Below are 21245 nucleotides of genomic sequence, written 5' to 3'. Positions count from 1 at the left end.
ACGATTTCTATTTTTTGCACTCTTTGGTCCGTATCTCCGAAACGGCTGGACTTGTCTTTGCCAAAAACTCAGCACATCTCGCTTTCAATTGAAACCGAATGTGTTTTGAACCATTTAATTCGGTTGATGTGTGCGCCCGAAAACGTGGATGAAAAATTGTATCCATACATACATACAGACACACACATTCATTTTTTCTGAGGTATGCCAAAATGTTCAGAAACTTTCAAAACGTGAAGAAATGTAAAAAAATTCAATTTTGATATTTGGACAATTACAAAAACTTAACCTACGGGAAGTTAGCAAGTAAACTATGGTTGTTTTTAACAATGCCATTTAAAAGTAGAGACTAAAAAGATGTAACTAGCCACTGCCTTAAAACGAAATAAACGGACACATTGTCAATTTTTTAACGTTTTTTTATTTTTTGTTGATGTTGAATTTTGGTTTTCAGTTTATTTTACTTGTATTAATTGTGTTCCAAAAAAACAATGAATACAATAAAATAAATAGAAATACATATCGAAACAAAATTTATATGACAATAAAAATGATGATATTGATTTTTGTTTATTATGTTTAACAATATACATTTGATTACAATTTAGAATTTTATTGTTTAATCTAATAATTAAACTGTATCGTATTGACCAAATAATGTAACTATCATATCGTAAAACTTCGTTGAAATATAAAATGAGTTATTAGAGTTTTGTGCCTGTATTGGCAGACTCTTTCAACGCGTCTTTGGGCGTAAATTTAAGGAAAATAGCGAAGCATAGCATATTTTTTTAATGATTAATAATATGAAAATTTTACTTAACATTGTTAGATAGTTGTTTGTTTGGCATGTGTTCTCTGGTTTGTTTTGGGTTGGTTTTTACATTATTATTACTAAATGGTATTTACTTTATAAGTCAATTCTTACCAAACTTTTGAATTTATGTAAAAAATACATAAATCATAAATAAAACGTTTACAAAGTGGAGTGTAAAAAAATAAATGACTACAACCGGTTACTAAATTTGAACCAGATATCAAGAAGATTAGTTTTCGAACAGTTCGTTCTTCGGTCTATCTTTACCAACTAATCAGCACTATTAGAAAATTATATCTTTTGAATGGCTGTATTCGAAATTATTCCAAAAATTGAATCGATTATAAATTTTGCACTTAACTTAATTATAAAAAAATGGTTAGTGCTATCGTCGCGAAAAAGTTATCAACGTGAATCCTTATCAAATTTTAAGGAATAGCTTGTACATTTTTAAAATCGGTACAGCTGTTTTTGCATCTACGTAAAGTCAAATAAATATTGGTTCACATAAACATACATATAATATTTCCAATTTTGGTTTCAAAATATTCAGAATGACCTAAAGGGTCAAGAGAACATATAAGTAGCAAATCGTATTTTCTATAGAAGTTCTAAACTCGTATTTCGAGCAGTTAAAAATATTGAAATCATATTCAAAAAAACATAAACATACATTCGACGTAACAATATTGTATCATTACAAAATCTAATCAGATGCAGCATGTCATTAGCATTGGAATGATGAGATGACTGTCTGGAACTAAAAGTGTCACTTATGGAACTAAAAAATCACTTATGTAAACCAGATTACATGGCAAATTAATCATAAAATCCATTCATGCATTTATGAATATTTAGAATTTCATTTAATTAAGGTGTCCAACCTCAACTGTCATTATGAGCAACGACAACAATTATTGATGGCGTAAACATGAAGTGAATGTTGTTCAGGTATGAACTCAAGGGGAAAAAATTATATGCGCGCTCATGCATCAAGAGTTGCCTGGTTGTTTTGAATGATAAATATGAAAATGTAGAAAAAACTGATGTGGTATTTATAGTTACATTGGACAAATCAATGATTTATTAATTTATGATTTAGAAGCAGAATACGTTAATGAAGAGAAAAGTTTAGTTTTATCGATAATATAGCTTATGGAGTTTATGTACTTCTAGAAGACATCAAGGTGTAAATCATTAAAGATATGTATCAAGTAAATTTTGATCATATTTAAAATTTTCAAAATATGTTTACAAATTTTCTTGATGATAGATATGTAAGCGATACCGATATTTAAGCCGAACATATATATATATATATAATAAATTATTTCTATGAAAAAGTTAATTGCAGCTTCTATATGAAATTGCCAAATCCGACATTTTGGATCGAATCAATTAATTATTCAATCAAAACTTTTAAAATAGAATATTTAAATTTTCAGGTTATTCTGAATATATTTTGAATTCATTGACGTATTCAAAAAAAGTCGAATTTGTTTATTAAATAATCTTCAGCAGCATTTTTATCACTAAATTTGTTTTATAATTTATTGTCATGTTTTGAATGATATCACAAAATAGGATAAGAATTGTCTACTCAATTTTTTTTTGGTCAATCACAACATCTTATTTTATTTCTAAGAAACCATGCAAGTTGTGTATTTGAATAACGCAGTTATTCGAAATTACCAATCATTAAAATTCATAGATGAGCATATTGATAGCAAACTTATCTGGAAATTACACATTATTATGAAAAGCAATAAATACAATAAAAAAACGACGAAATTAAACTAGCACATCACTAGTAAGATCACTAGGAAGATTATTAATTAGACGTATGGCATAGAGGTGTGGGGTTGTGCCAGCCAAAACAACATACGTATATTACAAATTATATATAATACATGCATTTTTTTTCTAAGGTATGTCAAAAGTTCAGAGGGCCTTCAAACGTAAAAAAATACAAAAAAATACATTTTCTAGATAATAATTATAAATAATTATTCCATGATGTATGACTAACCATATGATCCACATTGATCTAAATTCATTCACAATAGCAGAAATCATAAGAAGCAGAAGCTCAACCTTTTAAAATAAATTAAGTTCGGCATAAATTCAGAAATAAAATTAGTTCAATCAGCGCAAAATCCAAAAAAAACATCGCAAATAAATACCCAAGTTATTTATAATTATTATATAAGTAATACAATTTTTTGTAATTTTTTACGTTTCAATGCTCTTTGAACTTTTTGGCATTCCTTAGAAAAAAATCATGTATCTGTTTGTGTTTGTACGCTCGGAAACAAATTTTTGTCCACGACTGCGATATCATGGATCATCTGATTCGAAAGGTTCAAATTGCAATTGATTTGTATTAATGGGGAGTCAATGTTTAAGAGCGATGCCTAAGAAGAGCTCTATGAGATCTTTTCAGTTTAACAATTACTATAATAACATTGTCATTTTAGCTCATAGGAATTTTTATGTATTTCTGATTGCTAAATAAAACAAGTTAAAAAAAAATTAATGGGGAGTCATGAGGATTAGTTTTTGACAGATGCAGGTCCAGCCGTTTTAAAAATAAGTAAAAACAAGTGCAATGAGTAGCAGTTTTAAAGAGACCGGAGCTCCCGATTAGATTAGTTCAAACAACATTCTGGAAAATGTAGATACAACCATTTTGGAGATTCGGGGCAAAAATGCAAAAACAGCAATTTTTGAGAGAACAGGGTATCCGATTAAAATGATTCAAAATACATTCGATTCCTATTGACAGGGAGACGTGCACAATTTTTGCATATCTTTACGTTTCAAAAGTTTCTGAATATTTTGGCATACCTTAGTAAAAATGGATTTGTGTGTATGCATGTATGTTTGGATACAATTTTTCGATTACAATTTGAATGGCTCAAAAGAAATTCAATTTGTACTGACGGGGAGACGTGCTGATTAGTTTTTGGCAAAGACAGGTCCAGCCGTTTCAAAGATACGGTGCAAAAAGTGCCAAAATTGTAATTCAGGTTTTGAGGTGATCTAGCGCCCGATTTAAATGATTTAAAAAACGTTTTATTTGTATTGACGAAATGAAGAATTGATTAAATTCTTAGGTACACAGGTCTAGCGGTTTTTAAGATAAAGAGAAAAATGTAAAAAAAAAGATATTTGGCGGTCTAAAGTGATCATTAGGCATATGCACATCAAATTATCATATATATTTATAGATATTTTAATAATAAAAACAAATTTTGTTACATTTTTTTTGGGTTCTGTGCCAAGATTTTCAATTTTAACAGTTGACTTACGATTCATACAAATTTCAAAATCGTCAGATTTTTTTTTCAAAATTTTCAAAAATATGCAAAGTTTTATACTTCAAATTTTAAATTCACAATTCAGTTTAAAGGTGTATATATTATATTATATTGTATAAGCGTTATTCTACTCTTAAGAAATATATCCTCACATGGACTCGATTCATTCTGCATTTCTTCTTAATGTAAACATTTTCAGGTGTGATAACATCGTTATTGTATATTATATAATTGAATAATTATATAGCAGTTATAATTATCCCATTAAAAATAAATAAAATATTTGTTATTTATCATTGATCAATACTGATTGTTAATTTTTTTTGCTCGAATATTTAATTGAGGTACGGGAAGTTCCAGCAATGTGCCTTAAGGTACGATGCCATGCACCAGTAGTTTTTTCTTTCTTTTATGTTTTAATTTCCAATACCTTCACTTTCAACTTATAGATTATGATGTTGAAAATAAAAGTACTAAAAAAGATCTTATCAAGCTAACATTGGATAGAAAAAAAGTATACCAATTTTTAAATTATTTGTAACAATTTGTATTCCAAGTGCAGGTCTGATATTCAAAGTAGTGCAGACCTTTCTAAATGTCCATAACAGCTTTTCATTTGTACTTTTTGCTTTGCAGATTATTCAATCCTCCATGTAATGTACAAGTTTGCTCTTCGGCACGAGCGATTCGCTCCTTCGTTTATAAACAAACCAGTCGCTTTGCAACATCTGCGCGAACAACAACAGTTCAGTGCGAATTGATAAAGTTATCAGCAAAAATTAATAAAATAACAGTAATAATACTTGTTGATAATTTTAAACTTGTGCATTTATTACTAGTTTATTTCCAGAAATAGAAATAAGTTGGCTCGACTGTTGGAGGAGGTTTATCTACTCATAAAACGTAAAGGTACAATATTAATTTTTAAATAAAAAATAGCATAAAATAAATTATTTATAATTCAAACAATGCTATTTGTATAGTACCAACGTATTTTTTTAAATTTTTTACAAAATTTAAAAACTTAAAAAAGTTTTTAAATCATACACAATAATTATTAAAATGTATTTATAGATTAGTTAGTATTTTGTTTTCAACACATTCAAACATAATTCGATAAATAATTATGAATATATAAATTAAACTTTACATTTTCTAAATGCATCCGCGCGGATTTTTTTATTGATTCGATTAAGCTTATTATTGTCAATAGAGTGATCATCTTTTTTGTAAATTTAACAATATTTATCTTATTTAACAAATATAGATATAAATTCAAACAAGTAATGTATGTCATCGTGCCTTAAAGCAAATTGCTGGAACTTCCCGTATCGTAACGAAATGATCGAGGATAATTAAATGTTTTCAAAAATATTTTTATAAATATTGTTACATTGTCTAATATTTATAAGAATTATATAAACTGAATTGCAAAGTTGAAATTATTTGTTTAAAGTATATTAGAATAGAATTAAAATAAAAATCTGAATTATTTTGGGCATACAATTTTTTTTTTTTTAAAAAATTAGAAACATTTTTTTTCATAAGCAATTATTTTGTTGAAACAAGCAGAAAGTTCTTTAAATAATTCAAATCTGACGCTTAGTTCTCTCGAAGATATGTAAAAAATTTCATTTCAAATTTTACTATCCTAATCCTACGGGAAGTTAATAAATTCAAATAAGTGTTTGAGTTTCTGTAATAAATCTATGTAAAATTTTAAAAAGATTTTGCATGATTATCTTGTCCTCTTTAGGGAATAAAATCCAAAAAATTTCTATACCGGTATTTTGATATTATCGATTTACATTACTACATTAATAAGAACATATGATTAATATTTTTTATGGAAATTATAATATGATTTTAAAAAACGTATTTGAACCAACGTTCGTCTAACTTTGTCTAACTTTGATCTTTATCCAGAATAATAATAACATACTATAAATGTTGAGTATTTTAATTATAATAAACAATATATTGGTGCTTATAATTGTTGATTTTTTTCATTTCTTAAGACTAATTACAATATTTTTTTATACCAAAACTACCTATAAAGAAAACCCGCACGTTGCCCGTCTCGGATTCTGATAAATCTTGACATAATGGTAGATTTTATGCCCAAACTGACCATGGTAAAATATTAGAGGCCTATAAAAAACGGTTTCATCGTAAAAACGGAGCAAACATATGTATCATCCAGTCAATTGTAAAACTTAAACTAGCTGTAAGTGGAATTCTGCCTTAAGGCAATTAGGGCATCGTGCCTTAAGGCAAATTGCTGGAACTTCCCGTACCAAAAATTATTATTTTTTTAAAAACGATTAACATTTTTGAAAAAAATTTACTTCGGAATAATTAGATTTTTGAGAAACTAGGAATATGACAAAAAATTACTTTTTTTTGAAAAAAAAATTTTTATTTGAAAAAAAAATTTTTTTTTGAAAGAATTTTTTTTTTTTTGAAAACAAACTATTTTTTTGAAAAGAAAAATGTTTTCTTCATTTTGACATATTTTGGAAATTCTGAACTTTTTTCAAAGCAATCGTACTGCTTGAACTGCATAGAGACGAATTGTCACAGCGCAAGTGCCGCGCCGCCGTCTAACGCATAAACATTGGTACGGAACCCATAGAAATGTAAAAAAAAATTATACTTATTGTTAAAATTTCTATACAATATCTGATAATTTGATGTGCATATGTCTAATCATCATTTTCAACCGCCGAATGGCATTTTTTTTTACTTTTTTCAATAGATCTCCGAAACCGCTAGACCTGCCTTCATGAAAATTTGATCAACTCTTCATCTTGCCAATACAAGTAAAATGTTTTTTGAATTATTCAAATCGGACGCTCCGTTCTCTTAAAAACTGAGTTACCGTTTTCGGCACTTTTTGCCCCGTATCTTCGAAACGGCTAGACCTAACTTCGCCAAAAACTAATCAGCACGTCTCCTTATCAGTGCAAATCGAATGTTTTTTGAATTATTCAAATCGGTTGATCCGTGTTCCCGAAATCGTCGACGAAAATTTGTATCCGCACATACATACACACACATACATACACACACACACACACACACACACATACATCCATTTTTTCTAAGGTATGCCAAAATGTTCAGAAACCTCTGAAACGTAAAGATATATAAAAATTTTCATTTTCGATTTTTTTGCGATTACTATAACTTACCCTACGGGAAGTTAATTAGTTTTGATACGCAAGTAATTATATTTTTTCACTCTTATTATTGATATTATTCTTATGAAATTTTAATGTATCACATCAATTTTATGACGTGTATCAAAGGGATCTTTATTATAGAATTTAAATATAAAATTATTTTAAAGTCTCCAAATATACAATTATTTTAAAGTTTAAATTAATTTTAATATTATTAACTTATTCAGTTTTATAAATATAAAATGAAAATAATAAAAAAACTAGTGGGGCGCATGGCATCGTGCCTTAAGGCAAATTGCTGAAAATTCTCGTACCATAATCAATATTTGTCTTGAATAATTTCAAATAGATTATTTATTACATACTGTAATGAGTGCTTTTTAATTTGGGCGAAGAGCGTATTTTATGAACAACTTATTAGTTATTAACTTATTATAGAGTCCATTTTTTTTAATTTTTTTTTTATAATTTAGAATTTTTTGATAAATTAGAAATTTTTTGTTATTTAGAATTTTTTTTAGAAGTTTGAAATTTTTTGAAATTAAAAAAAAACTTTTTTTCTAAATATTTTGAGAATTTGGAAATTTTTAAAAATACTCGTTTTATTTTAAATCTTTGAACAATTCTCAAATTTTTATAAGATTTTTTTTTTATATTTTTCAAAATTTAGTTTTTTTTAAAAATGATGAAAAGTTTCGAAAATTTGAATTTTTTGAATGTTTGATTTTTTTGAAAATTTTGAATTTTTTCTGAAAATTCTCAAAATTACTAAATTTTCTGTAAATGAATTTTTTGCACACCGTCTACTCAAGCAAAATGTTTTTTGAATTAATATAATCGGATGATCCGTTCTCTCAAAAACTGCATAAACATTTTACACCCTTTGCGCTCCATACCTCCAAAACGGCAAAATATGCCTGTTGCAAAAACGCCTCGCGATCGAGTACGAACCGAATGATCTTTCAATTTTATAAATCGGTTATTTCATACTGTTGAAAATGTCAAGAAAATTTGTTAGAACCATGTAAATAAACTTCAAAATTAAAAATATTGGTACGGAACTCAAAAAAGTTTACACAAAATGGGTGCAATTATTAAAATCTCTATAAAATATCTGATAATTTGATGTACATATGTCCAATAAACATTTTTGACCGCTAAATGGCATTTTTTTAACTTATTTTTATTGAAAGTACATAACCGCTAGACCTGCCTTTCCTAAAATGTGGTCAATACTTCATCTTGTCAATACAAGTAAAATGTTTTTTGAATTATTAAAATCGGACACTCCGTTCTCTTAAAAACTAAGCTACCATTTTCAACACTTTTTACCCCGTATCTTCGGAACAGCTAGACCTGCCTTCGCTAAAAACTAATTAGCACGTCTCCTTATCAATACGAATCAAATGTTTTCTGAATTATTTAAATCGGTTGATTGGTGTTCCCGAAATAGTCGAAGAAAGTTTGTATCCGCACACAAAAACACACACACTTACACATACACACATACACATACACATACATCCATTTTTCTAAGGTATGCCAAAATATTCAGAAACCTTTGAAACGTAAAGACATAAAAATATTATTTTCGATCATATCATATTTTCAAAAAGTTATCATATTTTCAAAAACTATATTTTCAAAATAAAGTTTTTTTTTAATTTTAGAAACAAAATTGTTTCGAAAATTTTGAGAAAAACGGAATTTTGAAAAACCACGAACATTTGAGAATTAAACTTTTTTTTCCAAAATTAGGAAATTTTTTTTTGTGCATATTGGTACGGTCTCTTAAGTAACAGTTTTATGTCTTAAACAATATTAATTTATATTAATCGCTTATTTGATGAATATAAGAGCTCACATAATTTTAAATGCTCATGATTGAAACTTCAGAGAACTCTTCCTTTTGTGCGTATCGTTTATCTTACATTTATCATTTAATCAAACTCGGCAATCATTACATAATATAATTTATTTTCATTTTCAAGAATTAACTATAACTGATATACCACAACAATAATTGTTTTTTATCTTGTTTTCTTTGCAGAAATTAACATGTAATTACAGGTCACAAATATATAATTAGCAAATACGTAATTCAGCTAGAGCCATTCGTGCGTAAACTACAGCACCGATTATTTCAAAGGAAATCATTGGGAAATTTTTACAATGTGGATACCGTTATTTTTTATTTTAAATATCGCGTTGGTATACGCAGGAAAATTCGAAGAAATCTATGCTTGGAAAGATGTAGATTTTGTGTGGCCTTCTAATGAAATAAAAGAAGAATATATTAAAAATGGTACATACATCAAGGAAAATAATCTTATCTTGGGAATGGCTAGGTGGCAAGATAAGTTATTCCTCACAATTCCCAGGTAAGTATTTTGCTGAGATTGTAATTATAAATTTTTGCTAAATACTATTCATAAAAAAAGACCACACGCGATTAAAGAAAAACTTATTTGCTACTGTACAGAGTAGCAATTTTAAGTTGAGTAATAATAAATACCATATAACAATTTTGAATAATGCTTATTAGTAATATGGTAATACTCTTGATGCACACATTTATTAGTGTCAAATATATTACACATTTATATAATGATGAATTAAACATTAACTAGTTGGTTTGGTATTTAGCCTTGAGGCAAATTACATGAACTTCCCGATATGTGTAAATAATCGACTTGATCAAAAAAATGTGTAAATAATATACTTCATCAATCCTACTTTAAAAAAAACGATAATAATTTTAGCAAAGTTTGACGAATTTTTAAAATTAAACTACTTGTTGTAAGGCCGTAATATTACAGTAAGTTCTATAACACCATGATGTATATCGCCAAAAAAAGTTCCATGAAAGAAGGATTAAATTTTTTTTTTCAACAGTTAATTACAAGAAAACGGCTCGGTAGATTTTCACCTAAAATTAATCAGTATCATTCCCAAATGATATCTTTCGAACAGTTTTTGATTTTTCAAAATCGGTTCGTAGGATGAGCTTAAATGTGGACGAAAATTTAACACTTTTTTTTCAACAGTTAATTACAAGAAAACGGCTCGGTAGATTTTCACCTAAAATTAATCAGCATCATTCCCAACTAATATCTTTCGAACAGTTTTTGATTTTTTAAAATCGGTTCGGTAGGATGAGCTTAAATGTGGACGAAAATTTAACACTTTTTTTCAACAGTTAATTACAAGAAAACGGCTCGGTAGATTTTCACCTAAAATTAATCAGTATCATTCCCAAATGATATCTTTCGAACAGTTTTTGATTTTTCAAAATCGGTTCGGTAGGATGAGCTTAAATGTGGACGAAAATTTAACACTTTTTTTCAACAGTTAATTACAAGAAAACGGCTCGGTAGATTTTCACCTAAAATTAATCAGTATCATTCCCAATGATATCTTTCGAACAGTTTTTGATTTTTCAAAATCGGTTCGGTAGGATGAGCTTAAATGTGGACGAAAATTTAACACTTTTTTTCAACAGTTAATTACAAGAAAACGGCTCGGTAGATTTTCACCTAAAATTAATCAGTATCATTCCCAAATGATATCTTTCGAACAGTTTTTGATTTTTCAAAATCGTTCGGTAGGATGAGCTTAATGTGGACGAAAAGTTTTTTTCGAATTACAAAGAAACGGCTTGGCAGATCGTTGCACAAAACTGACAAACGATAGTCCTCACCGAAATACATCAAATGGCTTTTAAATTTCTAAAATCGGTTCAGGCGTTTTTGAGAAAACGTCGATCAAAAGTCTAATTTTGACAAATGCCAAAAAGACCATACTGATTTTTGCAAACTTTGACTAATTTTTAAAGCTGAACCAGTTGTCGTAGGGCCGTAATATTTTAGTATGACCTAGAAAACTATGGTATCTTTCGTCAAAAAAATAATCATAAAATCGTCAAATTTTTTTTTTAAAAACTTTATTATACAAGAAAACGGCCCGGCCGATCTTAACCAAAACTAATCAGCACGATTCCCACCAATATCTATCGAACGGTTTTTGAATTTCAGAATCGATTCAGAATTGCGGGCTAAAACGTGGACGAAAATTTTTCACTTTTCTGCAATTTACAAAGAAACGGCTTGGCCGATCGCCGCACAAAACTCAGAGACGATTGTCCTCATCGAGATACATCAAATAGCTTTTAAATTTTTGAAATCGGTCCAACCGTTTTGGAGAAAACGTCGATTACGGCAAAAAATCTGTTCACACACACCCACACACACACATACACACACCCACACACACACACACACACACACACACATACTTTTTCCAAATTTGGTCTCATTCGATTCAGAATGGCTCGAAACGTCGAGAAAACATAAAATTAGCGATTCGGATTTTTTGATGAAAACATAAACTTCTCCTTCGGGAAGTTAAAAATATGTATAATATTTAAAAACAATAATGTAATTAAATACTTCAAATATGACAAGATCGGTTTGTCATTGTAATTAAAATTTAGAAATGAACCATTAGAGAAATGAAGCTGATTAGTAAATTCTATAACATTCGTTCACACAGTGGATTATGTTAAACAACGCCTAAAGAAATACTGTCTTCGCAACTTCACTCACCATGCAATTGTGTTTGATTGAAGCCCTTCACGTAATCAAAATTAACATGCATTCATTGACTGCTTGTATCTTTTTTACTTTTTAGCTGGCGATATAATTTCATGCTTTGAACAGTTGTAATCTCTGTCTTGCCTTAAAAATATTTTCCATTTCAATAACTTCATAGATTTATAGAAACTACGAATAATATAGAAATAATTTCTAATCAATAAATTTACGTTTAGTACAAATGTTTAATTTGTTTTATTATTTTTGAGGAACAGGGTAAAATATTCTTCTGATTCAGGCATTTTTCATTAAATCAAGATTTGTACTACGATGCTACTTTAAAATGTTTATTTATCCATGCCGATTATCTTGTTGATATCGGTGCGCATACAACGTTGATGCCAGTAGGCATACAACGGCAGATCTCTCTTCACATACACGACGACTAATCACAATCGACCCGTATAGAAATGATATCATTGAATTGAATGACGAATCATTGGCACTCGACCCTGCCGTAACGCACTTCCGTTGCATTTGTACGGATTTACACCCTAATTCTATTATCTAGCGTATGAATTTTTAAATACCATGAAATATTTACAAAAGTTTTGAAAAATTTTGCATGAATGTTTTTTATTTTATCGTATTTTTTTTATTTTGTATACTATTCGTATATCAAATTGATTTTAAGCACTGAAGCAAATGTATAAATATTTACTTTTAATAGATGTACCTTTAAATAAAAATTAGAATTAGATGTTATAGTAAGTGGTAAGATATTGTAAATATATTTCAGATGAAAATTAAAGAAAAAAATTGTGCAATGAAAGCCTTAATTGCTTTGAAGCTTTAAAATTGCTATATCTGTATTTTTAAACAATTGACAAAAAGTGTTATTAATTAATAAATTAGATTTAATGAACTTGATTATTCTTCGGCATTCAATATTTTAATTTTTCATGATAATAATTTTATAAACTAATTTCTAAGCTATTGTATATAGTACAATAAGTTCGAACCTTGGCATGAAAATATCCAGATATTTAAAAAAAAATCGAAGAAGATGAATATTTGTTAAAATATACATACCTGCAGTAACTTGTACTAGAAATTTAAATTAAATATTCTTGAAGTTGAAAATATTGAAAAAATATAGCATTTGATTACAATTTTAAATTTTTTATATTATATGTAATGTGAATTTATTAACATAGAATTAGTATTTTGTATATTTAATAGTCTTTAACATTTATTATTCAGATGGAAAAGTGGGGTAGCCTCCACATTGGCCTATATACCACTTAATGAAACCATTGGGAAAACCAAAACTCCAGAGTTGATACCATATCCAAATCTGAAGTATAACACTCTACCTGAAATTCCTAAAGATTATAAATGCTGTGATAAAAAGTTATACGAAGATGAAAATTTACTTTCTGTATTCAGAATTAGGGTTGACGAATGTGATAGACTTTGGGTATTAGACGCTGGATCTATTGACATAATTGGTGAGGCTTTTCATAATTCATAGGTAGATAATTTACTTTAGATAGAAAAATAATTATTGTTATATGCCACACCAAAATAGTTCAAGTGCATGGTGTTTGTCTAGAAGCATGAAATGTTTGAGACGTCCTTGCCTATAAATTCATAAATAAATCTATTGAGACGATGCGATTAAAACAAGGTAATTTACATAATAGGTCAAGAATAAATATATCTAATGCATTATGACGAGTACCTAATAAAAATTAAATTCAGCAATAAATTATATTAACATCAATAATTGCACCAAAAGTGATACTAAATTTGATTTACGTGGACGTTTTTATGTTCTAATGAAAGTATAGACGAAAGCATAAAAATGCAAAAATATTTCATTGCCAAATATATATATCGTAACATTTGAATAAACATGTTTCAATATTATTTTTTGAATTTTTTGAACGCAGAACAACCGATCAAGCTAGCCAAACCAGCTTGGTAAACCAGTAGACATGTAGAAAGTTAGACAGACACAGAGTTAGACAGATATATACAGAGCAAATTATCATTGATTTATTCTATAATTTACAAGGCAAAACACCACTTACAACTATTTCAAAAGTCAAAAAATATATATTGACTAAAAACCATGTTATTCTAATCATCACATACATAAAAGCTTGAGATAAAATAATTATGTTTTGTACCTGAGTCATATTTATGTTATGTACATAAGACTTAAATCACACACGTAAAATTGCAAGCATGTGTTTCTTCCAAGGCTTAATTTTTGAAAAAAAAGAGTGTTCGTGAGATTCACACGCGATTGAAGTAAAACGTATTTGCTGCTGTACAAGATGGCGTTTAAGTAAATATAAATACTTTATATAGGAATTTAATTAATGTTTATTAGTAATATGGTAACACTCATGATGCACACATTTATTAGTGTCAACCATCATACACATTTATATAATGCTAAATTATTAATTATATATTCATAATAGCGTTAAAAATTTGTATAATATTTAAAAACAATAATGTAAAGTCATAGTTCTAATATGACATGATCGATTTGTCATTGTAATTAGCATTTAGAAATGAACCTTCATTAGAGAAATGAAGTAATTGCTGATTAGTAAATTCTATAATATTCGTATAACACAGTGTATTATGTTAAACAACGCCTAAACAAATATTGTTTTCGCAACTTCACTTATCATGTAATTATGTTTGAAGAACTTCATGTAATTAAAATTAACGTACATTCAATGACTGCTTGTATTTTTTTACTTTTTGCGGGCGATATAATCTCATTCTTTGAACAGCTGTAATATCTGTCTAAAAATTATTTTCCATTTTAATAACTTCAAAGATTTATAGAAATTACGAATAATATAGAAATAATTTCTATTCAATAAATTTAAGTTTAGTACACGGCACAAATGTTTGGGAACGGGGTAAAAATATTCTTCTGATTCAGGCATTTTTCATTAAATCAATATTAGTACTACAATGTAACTTTAAATGCCTATTTATCTATGCCGATTTTCTTGTTGGTATCGGTACGCATACAACGTTGATGCCGGTACGCATTCAACGACAGATCTCTATTCACATACACGACGACTAATCACAATCGACCCTTATAGAAATGATATCATAGAGAACGAATGACGAATGGCACTCGACTCTTATTTATCTTATCTGCCGTAACGCACCGTTGCATTTGCACGGATTTACACCCTAGTCGCGCCTAAAGAAGTTTTACTTCAATAAAATTATCCATTACTCATTCAATTTATTTAGTACGATTTCACATTTAGGTACTGGACCCACGTAGTTGCAATGACACCATCGCTTATATTTCTGATCCAAATGGCTATGGGCTCGTAGTATACTCATTTGACGCAGATGAATCCTGGCGAATTGAACACAACTATTTCCACAGCGATCCTTTGTCAGGACAATACGATGTGGGTGGTGTTCAGTTTTTCTGGCCTGATGGAGTCTTTGGAGTTGCTTTGTCTAAAGTCCAGGATGATGGGTTAGTAATTGACAATTATTAGACATTATAGGTTTTATCGCAAAAAGTCTGCTCGCTCAACTTTCAACTTCCTTAAGATAAAAATTGTAAAAATCAAATATGGATAAGCGATGACTTATACCTCATGATGAATCCATAGAACTGTTCATTTTCTATAAGCTATAACATAAAAGAAAAATTCAAGATATTTTTTTTCTATCACATATATTTTGACTAACAGAATAAGATCTAATTACTAGGTGTTAAATTCTTACAAATTAAATGATTGAAATCAATTTGTAATTAGTAATGTACTTATAATTAGAAATAATATATATAATATTTTTCTAGTATAATATTATTATTGGAGAAAAATAAAAAAAAAATTATTTGCATTGAGAGAAATACATTTCTAATTCATACTATTTTAATTTTTACAAATTTCACAATCAATATGTCAAATACACAACATTTTTACTAAAAAAAATTGAACTTTGTTGTAGATTCCGTACTGCTTATTTCCAACCTGGTGCTAGTAGCAAGCAATTTAAAGTTTCTACGAGGGTTCTTTCAAATGCTTCATATGCGAACAGTTTCGATGCATTCCACGAATTTAAGGTATTTACACACACACACACACACACAATATATATATATATATATATATATATTATATATATTGATGAGTTATTTAGAATCGGACACCAAGTAAACCAAGTAACACCAAGTAACACCAAGTAAAAAAACTAAAAGATTTTATATGATGTAGGAGGAAAATAATATAAAGTTATAGAACTTATATATATATATATATATATATATATATATATATAAATACTTACAGAAATTAATTATACAAAATACACTACACTATTACACTGTGATAAACCAAGCTATTAATAACTGGAACAGTTAGTGTAGTATAGTGTATTTTGTATAATTAATTTCTGTTAGTATTTATATATAAGTTCTATAACTTTATATTATTTTCCTCCTACATAAATATAAAATCTTTTAGTTTTTTCCATTGAATGATGGTCTCGATGAAGACCGAAATGTATGGATAATAAAGTATTTCAAAACTACTTTAGTTTTTTACTTGTGTTACTGCCCGATTCTAAATAACTCATCAAAATATATATCAACACCAAACTCACATATTTCAATATATATATATATAGATATATATATATATATATATATATATATATATATCTATATATATCTATATATATATAAATCTCGTGTCACGATGTTGGTTCGCGATGGACGCCCAAACTACTGGACCGATTTAAATTTTATTGGCTCAACGTGTGCCTATATATCCAACTTAGGTTATAGGAAATTTTGAAAAGTAAATTTAAAATATAAATATGTAATTTTTATAAATTTCTAAAAATTTTGACATAAAATAGCCAGAAAAAAAACAAAACACTAAATGACAAATGTCAAAATTTATGGAAAACTCGAGAAAAAAGATTTATGATTTTTGAAAAGAAATTTGACAGTTCAAAAATTTAATTCACAATACAATAAAAGTATATCTATACATATACTATATGATATAACCCAGCATTTATATCGAAATTAGATGAAATGCTATATTCAAAATCACAATTTATAGTTTTAAATCTAATTAAAAGTCAATGTTTATAAATTTGAATAAATGTTGACATGAAAATCGTCAAATGTCATTTGTCAATATTTATGAAAATATTTTAATTATATAAATAGATTTACAATTTATATTTATTTTATTAGCTTACCAAATTATAAGTTAATTAGATTTACATAATCTATATGTATATAAAATATTGCCATAGTATTCTATTTGAAATTAAAATATTATGGTTCAAATCAAGTGTTATGAAAATATGATAAAAACTTTGAATTAAAATTATGAATTGTCATTATGAATGTAAAAAATTTTCTTAAATGTTTTAGCTTATTGGTGATAGAGGACCAAATGCTGAATGTACCTCAAGCTACATGGATGAAGAATCTGGTGTAGTATTTTATGCCGAAGTAAGTATTGAAATGCTATTCTTATTTTGAAGATTATATGGTAAACCATAGTTATAATAACTCGTATATCAAGATTCTTTATCACCAACTGTGCTTTAAAAATTTATCCAACTTAAATTAATAAATTATATGTTCACAGATAAATAAATACAGTATCACATGCTGGAATTCTGCAAAACATATATTGTTTCAAATTTAGGTCTTGTTGATTACGATGTAGAAAAGTTATATTTCCAGATGAGATATTGTAAGTATTTAGTTAGCTATTAGCTAAATTATATTGCACTAAGATTTTATTGTTTTTAATGACAAATGTCAAAATTTATGGAAAACTCGAGAAAAAAAGATTTATGATTTTTGAAAAGAAATTTGACAGTTCAAAAAATTTAATTCACAATACAATAAAAGTATATCTATACATATACATATATAGATATACCCAGCATTTATATCGAAATTAGATGAAATGCTATATTCAAAATCACAATTTATAGTTTTAAATCTAATTAAAAGTCAATGTTTATAAATTTGAATAAATGTTGACATGAAAATCGTCAAATGTCATTTGTCAATATTTATGAAAATATTTTAATTATATAAATAGATTTACAATTATATTTATTTTATTAGCTTACCAAATTATAAGTTAATTAGATTTACATAATCTATATGTATATAAAATATTGCCATAGTATTCTATTTGAAATTAAAATATTATGGTTCAAATCAAGTGTTATGAAAATATGATAAAACTTTGAATTAAAATTATGAATTGTCATTATGAATGTAAAAAATTTCTTAAATGTTTTGCTTATTGGTGATAGAGGACCAAATGCTGAATGTACCTCAAGCTACATGGATGAAGAATCTGGTGTAGTATTTTATGCCGAAGTAAGTATTGAAATGCTATTCTTATTTTGAAGATTATATGGTAAACCATAGTTATAATAACTCGTATATCAAGATTCTTTATCACCAACTGTGCTTTAAAATTTATCCAACTTAAATTAATAAAATTATATGTTCACAGATAAATAAATACAGTATCACATGCTATCACATGCTGGAATTCTGCAAAACCATATATTGTTCAAATTTAGGTATTGTTGATTACGATGTAGAAAAGTTAATATTTCCAGATGAGATATTTGTAAGTATTTAGTTAGCTATTAGCTAAATTATATTGCACTAAGATTTTATTGTTTTTAATAATATTAATTTATTCCAGTTCTAATCAATAGTTTTTTATAATAAACATTACTTTGGATTACAAATTATGCAGTAATCTTTTTCCGTTTATTTAAATTTTTTCTAGTTACTTAACTATCCGCAAGAAGTTATGGGAAAAACAAAACAATTTACGGCAACAAAGAAACTTTTCTTAACTGATTTTTTTTTAAGATTATGACCAGTAAAAAACTCCTTGAAAATTTATTTTTTTGAACAAGCAATTCAATTACTGGTATATTTCATGTAACATGAAATATCGTATATGGAATTAATTCATTAATTGATTATGCTATTTTTTTTTAATATTCATACTTTTGAAATATTGATTATAAGTTATCGGAAATTTAAGGGCCGATTCTGCCTTAAAATAGACCAATGTTATGGCAAGGCTATGTTACGTAGCGATTCTCATACAAAATGGTACTAAATACTGTCTAAATGCTATGTGATTGCCGTGCAGTCAGGCGTCTTAGATAGAAAACAATCTAGACTATAACTGTATTTTTGTGACATGGCATAATATCATTTGAGTGAAGTTGCATTTTATATGTAAAAAGCCTGATCTCACAGCAAATAAATAACATTTTGACAGTTTTTAGTATCATTTTATATGGAAACACGTAACATAGCTTTGCCATAACATTGATTTGTTTTACGGCAGAAACGGTCTCTTAGTATAAGGTTTTATAATATTTAATTACTTATAAATATGCTTATAATTTAATTTTTAAAAAACCTATACGAGAATAATTAAAAATTTTCGCAGATTGATTCTGAGAAAAATGTGTGGATACTTTCAAACAAAATGCCGCAATTTTTATATAAAAAACTGGATCCTAATGAAATCAACTATCGCATACTGAAAGTAAAAGTCAAAGATGCAATTTCAGGAACTCCTTGTGAGGAAGCAACTACATAAAAATAACTCTTCACACTAGCAGAAGTGTAAAAGTTATCATAAATTATTATTTGAAGCAAACATATTTATTGATAAATTAAAAAAATATCATATTGAAGAACTAGATTTATTTTGGAAATAATTTTGCTATATTTGAATATTCCTCCAAACATCAAATTTGATAAATAAGATGAATAATTGCAAGAATAAATACTATTCGCTAACTTTAGACTATATCTGCTTTCTGTATGAAAGTATTGCATTTTATTAATGTAAATAATTCAACAAATATTTATAGCGAATGAGTAATGCTATTAGAGTTTTAATTTGTGACGCACAATTATCATCAAAGTATTCAATCAATTTTGAATAGCATAAAAATATGTAAAATATAAATTATATTTTGAACATATAAAAATTATAATAAAAAGTACATTAATTTTTCTATTTTTCAAATTTCCTGAAATCACAAAGATTACTATCATTTAATTTTTATTTTTCGATTTTGTAAGCTATTATTATAAAATATGTCTGTAACTCGATAAGATTTGTACGTCATTCTAAATAGTTTTTATTAATGAATATTGACGACGCCCTCAATGAATATTTTTAACTTCCTGTAGGGTAAGTTATAGTAATTCCAAAAAATCGAAAATGAAATTTTTTATATATCTTACGTTTCAAAGTAAGTTTTGGAATACCATAGAAAAAATGGATGTATACGTGTGTATATGTATGTGTGTGTATGTGCGTGTGTGTGGATACAAATTTTTGTCGACGATTTCGGGAGCACCGACTTGAATAATTCAAAAAACATTCAATTCGTATTGATAAGGAGACGTGTTAATTAGTTTTTGGCGAAGGCAGGTCTAGCCGTTTCAATAATACGAGCAAAAAGTGCAAAAAATGGCAAGTTCTGAGAAAACAAATTGGCCGATTTGAGTGATTCAAAAAACATTTGATTCGTATTGATGTGGAGACGTACTGTTTAGTTTTTGATATAGGCAGGTCTAGCCGTTTCGAAGATACAAAGCAAAAAATGCAGAAATTCCGATTAGATCCTAGACATCCGATCATAGTGTTGTGCCCGAGAAGCATTTCGTTATAGCTCAGTTGGTTAACGCGTCATTTCGCATTAGTAGATAAGAAAGTCAGAACTGATCGGGTTCGAATCCCACGTCTGTAATATTATTTTCTAATTTTTTTATGTTTGTATGGTTGATACTGCATTAACTATTTAAAATCCTTAACGCAGTGCATTTATTTCGCCAATGAAATAATTGGTGCATTTGAATTAAAATATGTTCATTCTAACAATAAGTCCACTTAATTTGATTTTGTTTATTTATATATTTCATTCAAACATATATAAACAACGTCGTCTAATCTAAAAAGTTTTCACATTTTTTGTCATTTTGTTTTATAATATTTATTCATAGACTTTTTTGATGATTGATTATTTTAATTCTTTGAATGTTTAATTACGGCCATGCACCCCACTAGTTTAATTATTATTTTTTGATTATGTAAGCTATTATTATGAAATATGTCTTTTTTATTTATTTAATTTATTCTGCAATCTGTTTTACAAGAGCATTAACATTAAGCAGAGATTGCTAACAATAAATATATAATAATCAAAACCAGAAGGTATAAAATATGTC

At 27.5% G+C, this 21245-nt stretch overlaps 1 protein-coding gene across 1 annotated transcript; it reads left to right on the top strand.

Annotated features, from left to right (window-relative positions):
- The first annotated feature begins 9494 nt into the window (after nucleotides 1-9494).
- LOC113373969 (protein yellow-like) lies at nucleotides 9495-19657 on the top strand. The gene is made up of 7 exons (XM_026614231.1): nucleotides 9495-9703; nucleotides 13178-13430; nucleotides 15229-15449; nucleotides 15932-16046; nucleotides 17373-17453; nucleotides 18484-18603; nucleotides 19450-19657. Exons 1-7 carry the CDS (start codon nucleotides 9495-9497, stop codon nucleotides 19600-19602), a joined length of 1152 nt encoding a protein of 383 aa, XP_026470016.1. The 3' UTR covers nucleotides 19603-19657.
- Nucleotides 19658-21245: the final 1588 nt, after the last annotated feature.

This window comes from Ctenocephalides felis, unplaced genomic scaffold, assembly GCF_003426905.1.
Source record: "Ctenocephalides felis isolate EL2017-DRISC unplaced genomic scaffold, ASM342690v1 CF-g0.4_SCAFFOLD_01604, whole genome shotgun sequence".
Classification (NCBI taxonomy): domain Eukaryota; kingdom Metazoa; phylum Arthropoda; class Insecta; order Siphonaptera; family Pulicidae; genus Ctenocephalides; species Ctenocephalides felis.
Note: the sequence above shows the minus strand (reverse complement) of the source record. Positions and strands in the feature narration are given on the sequence as shown.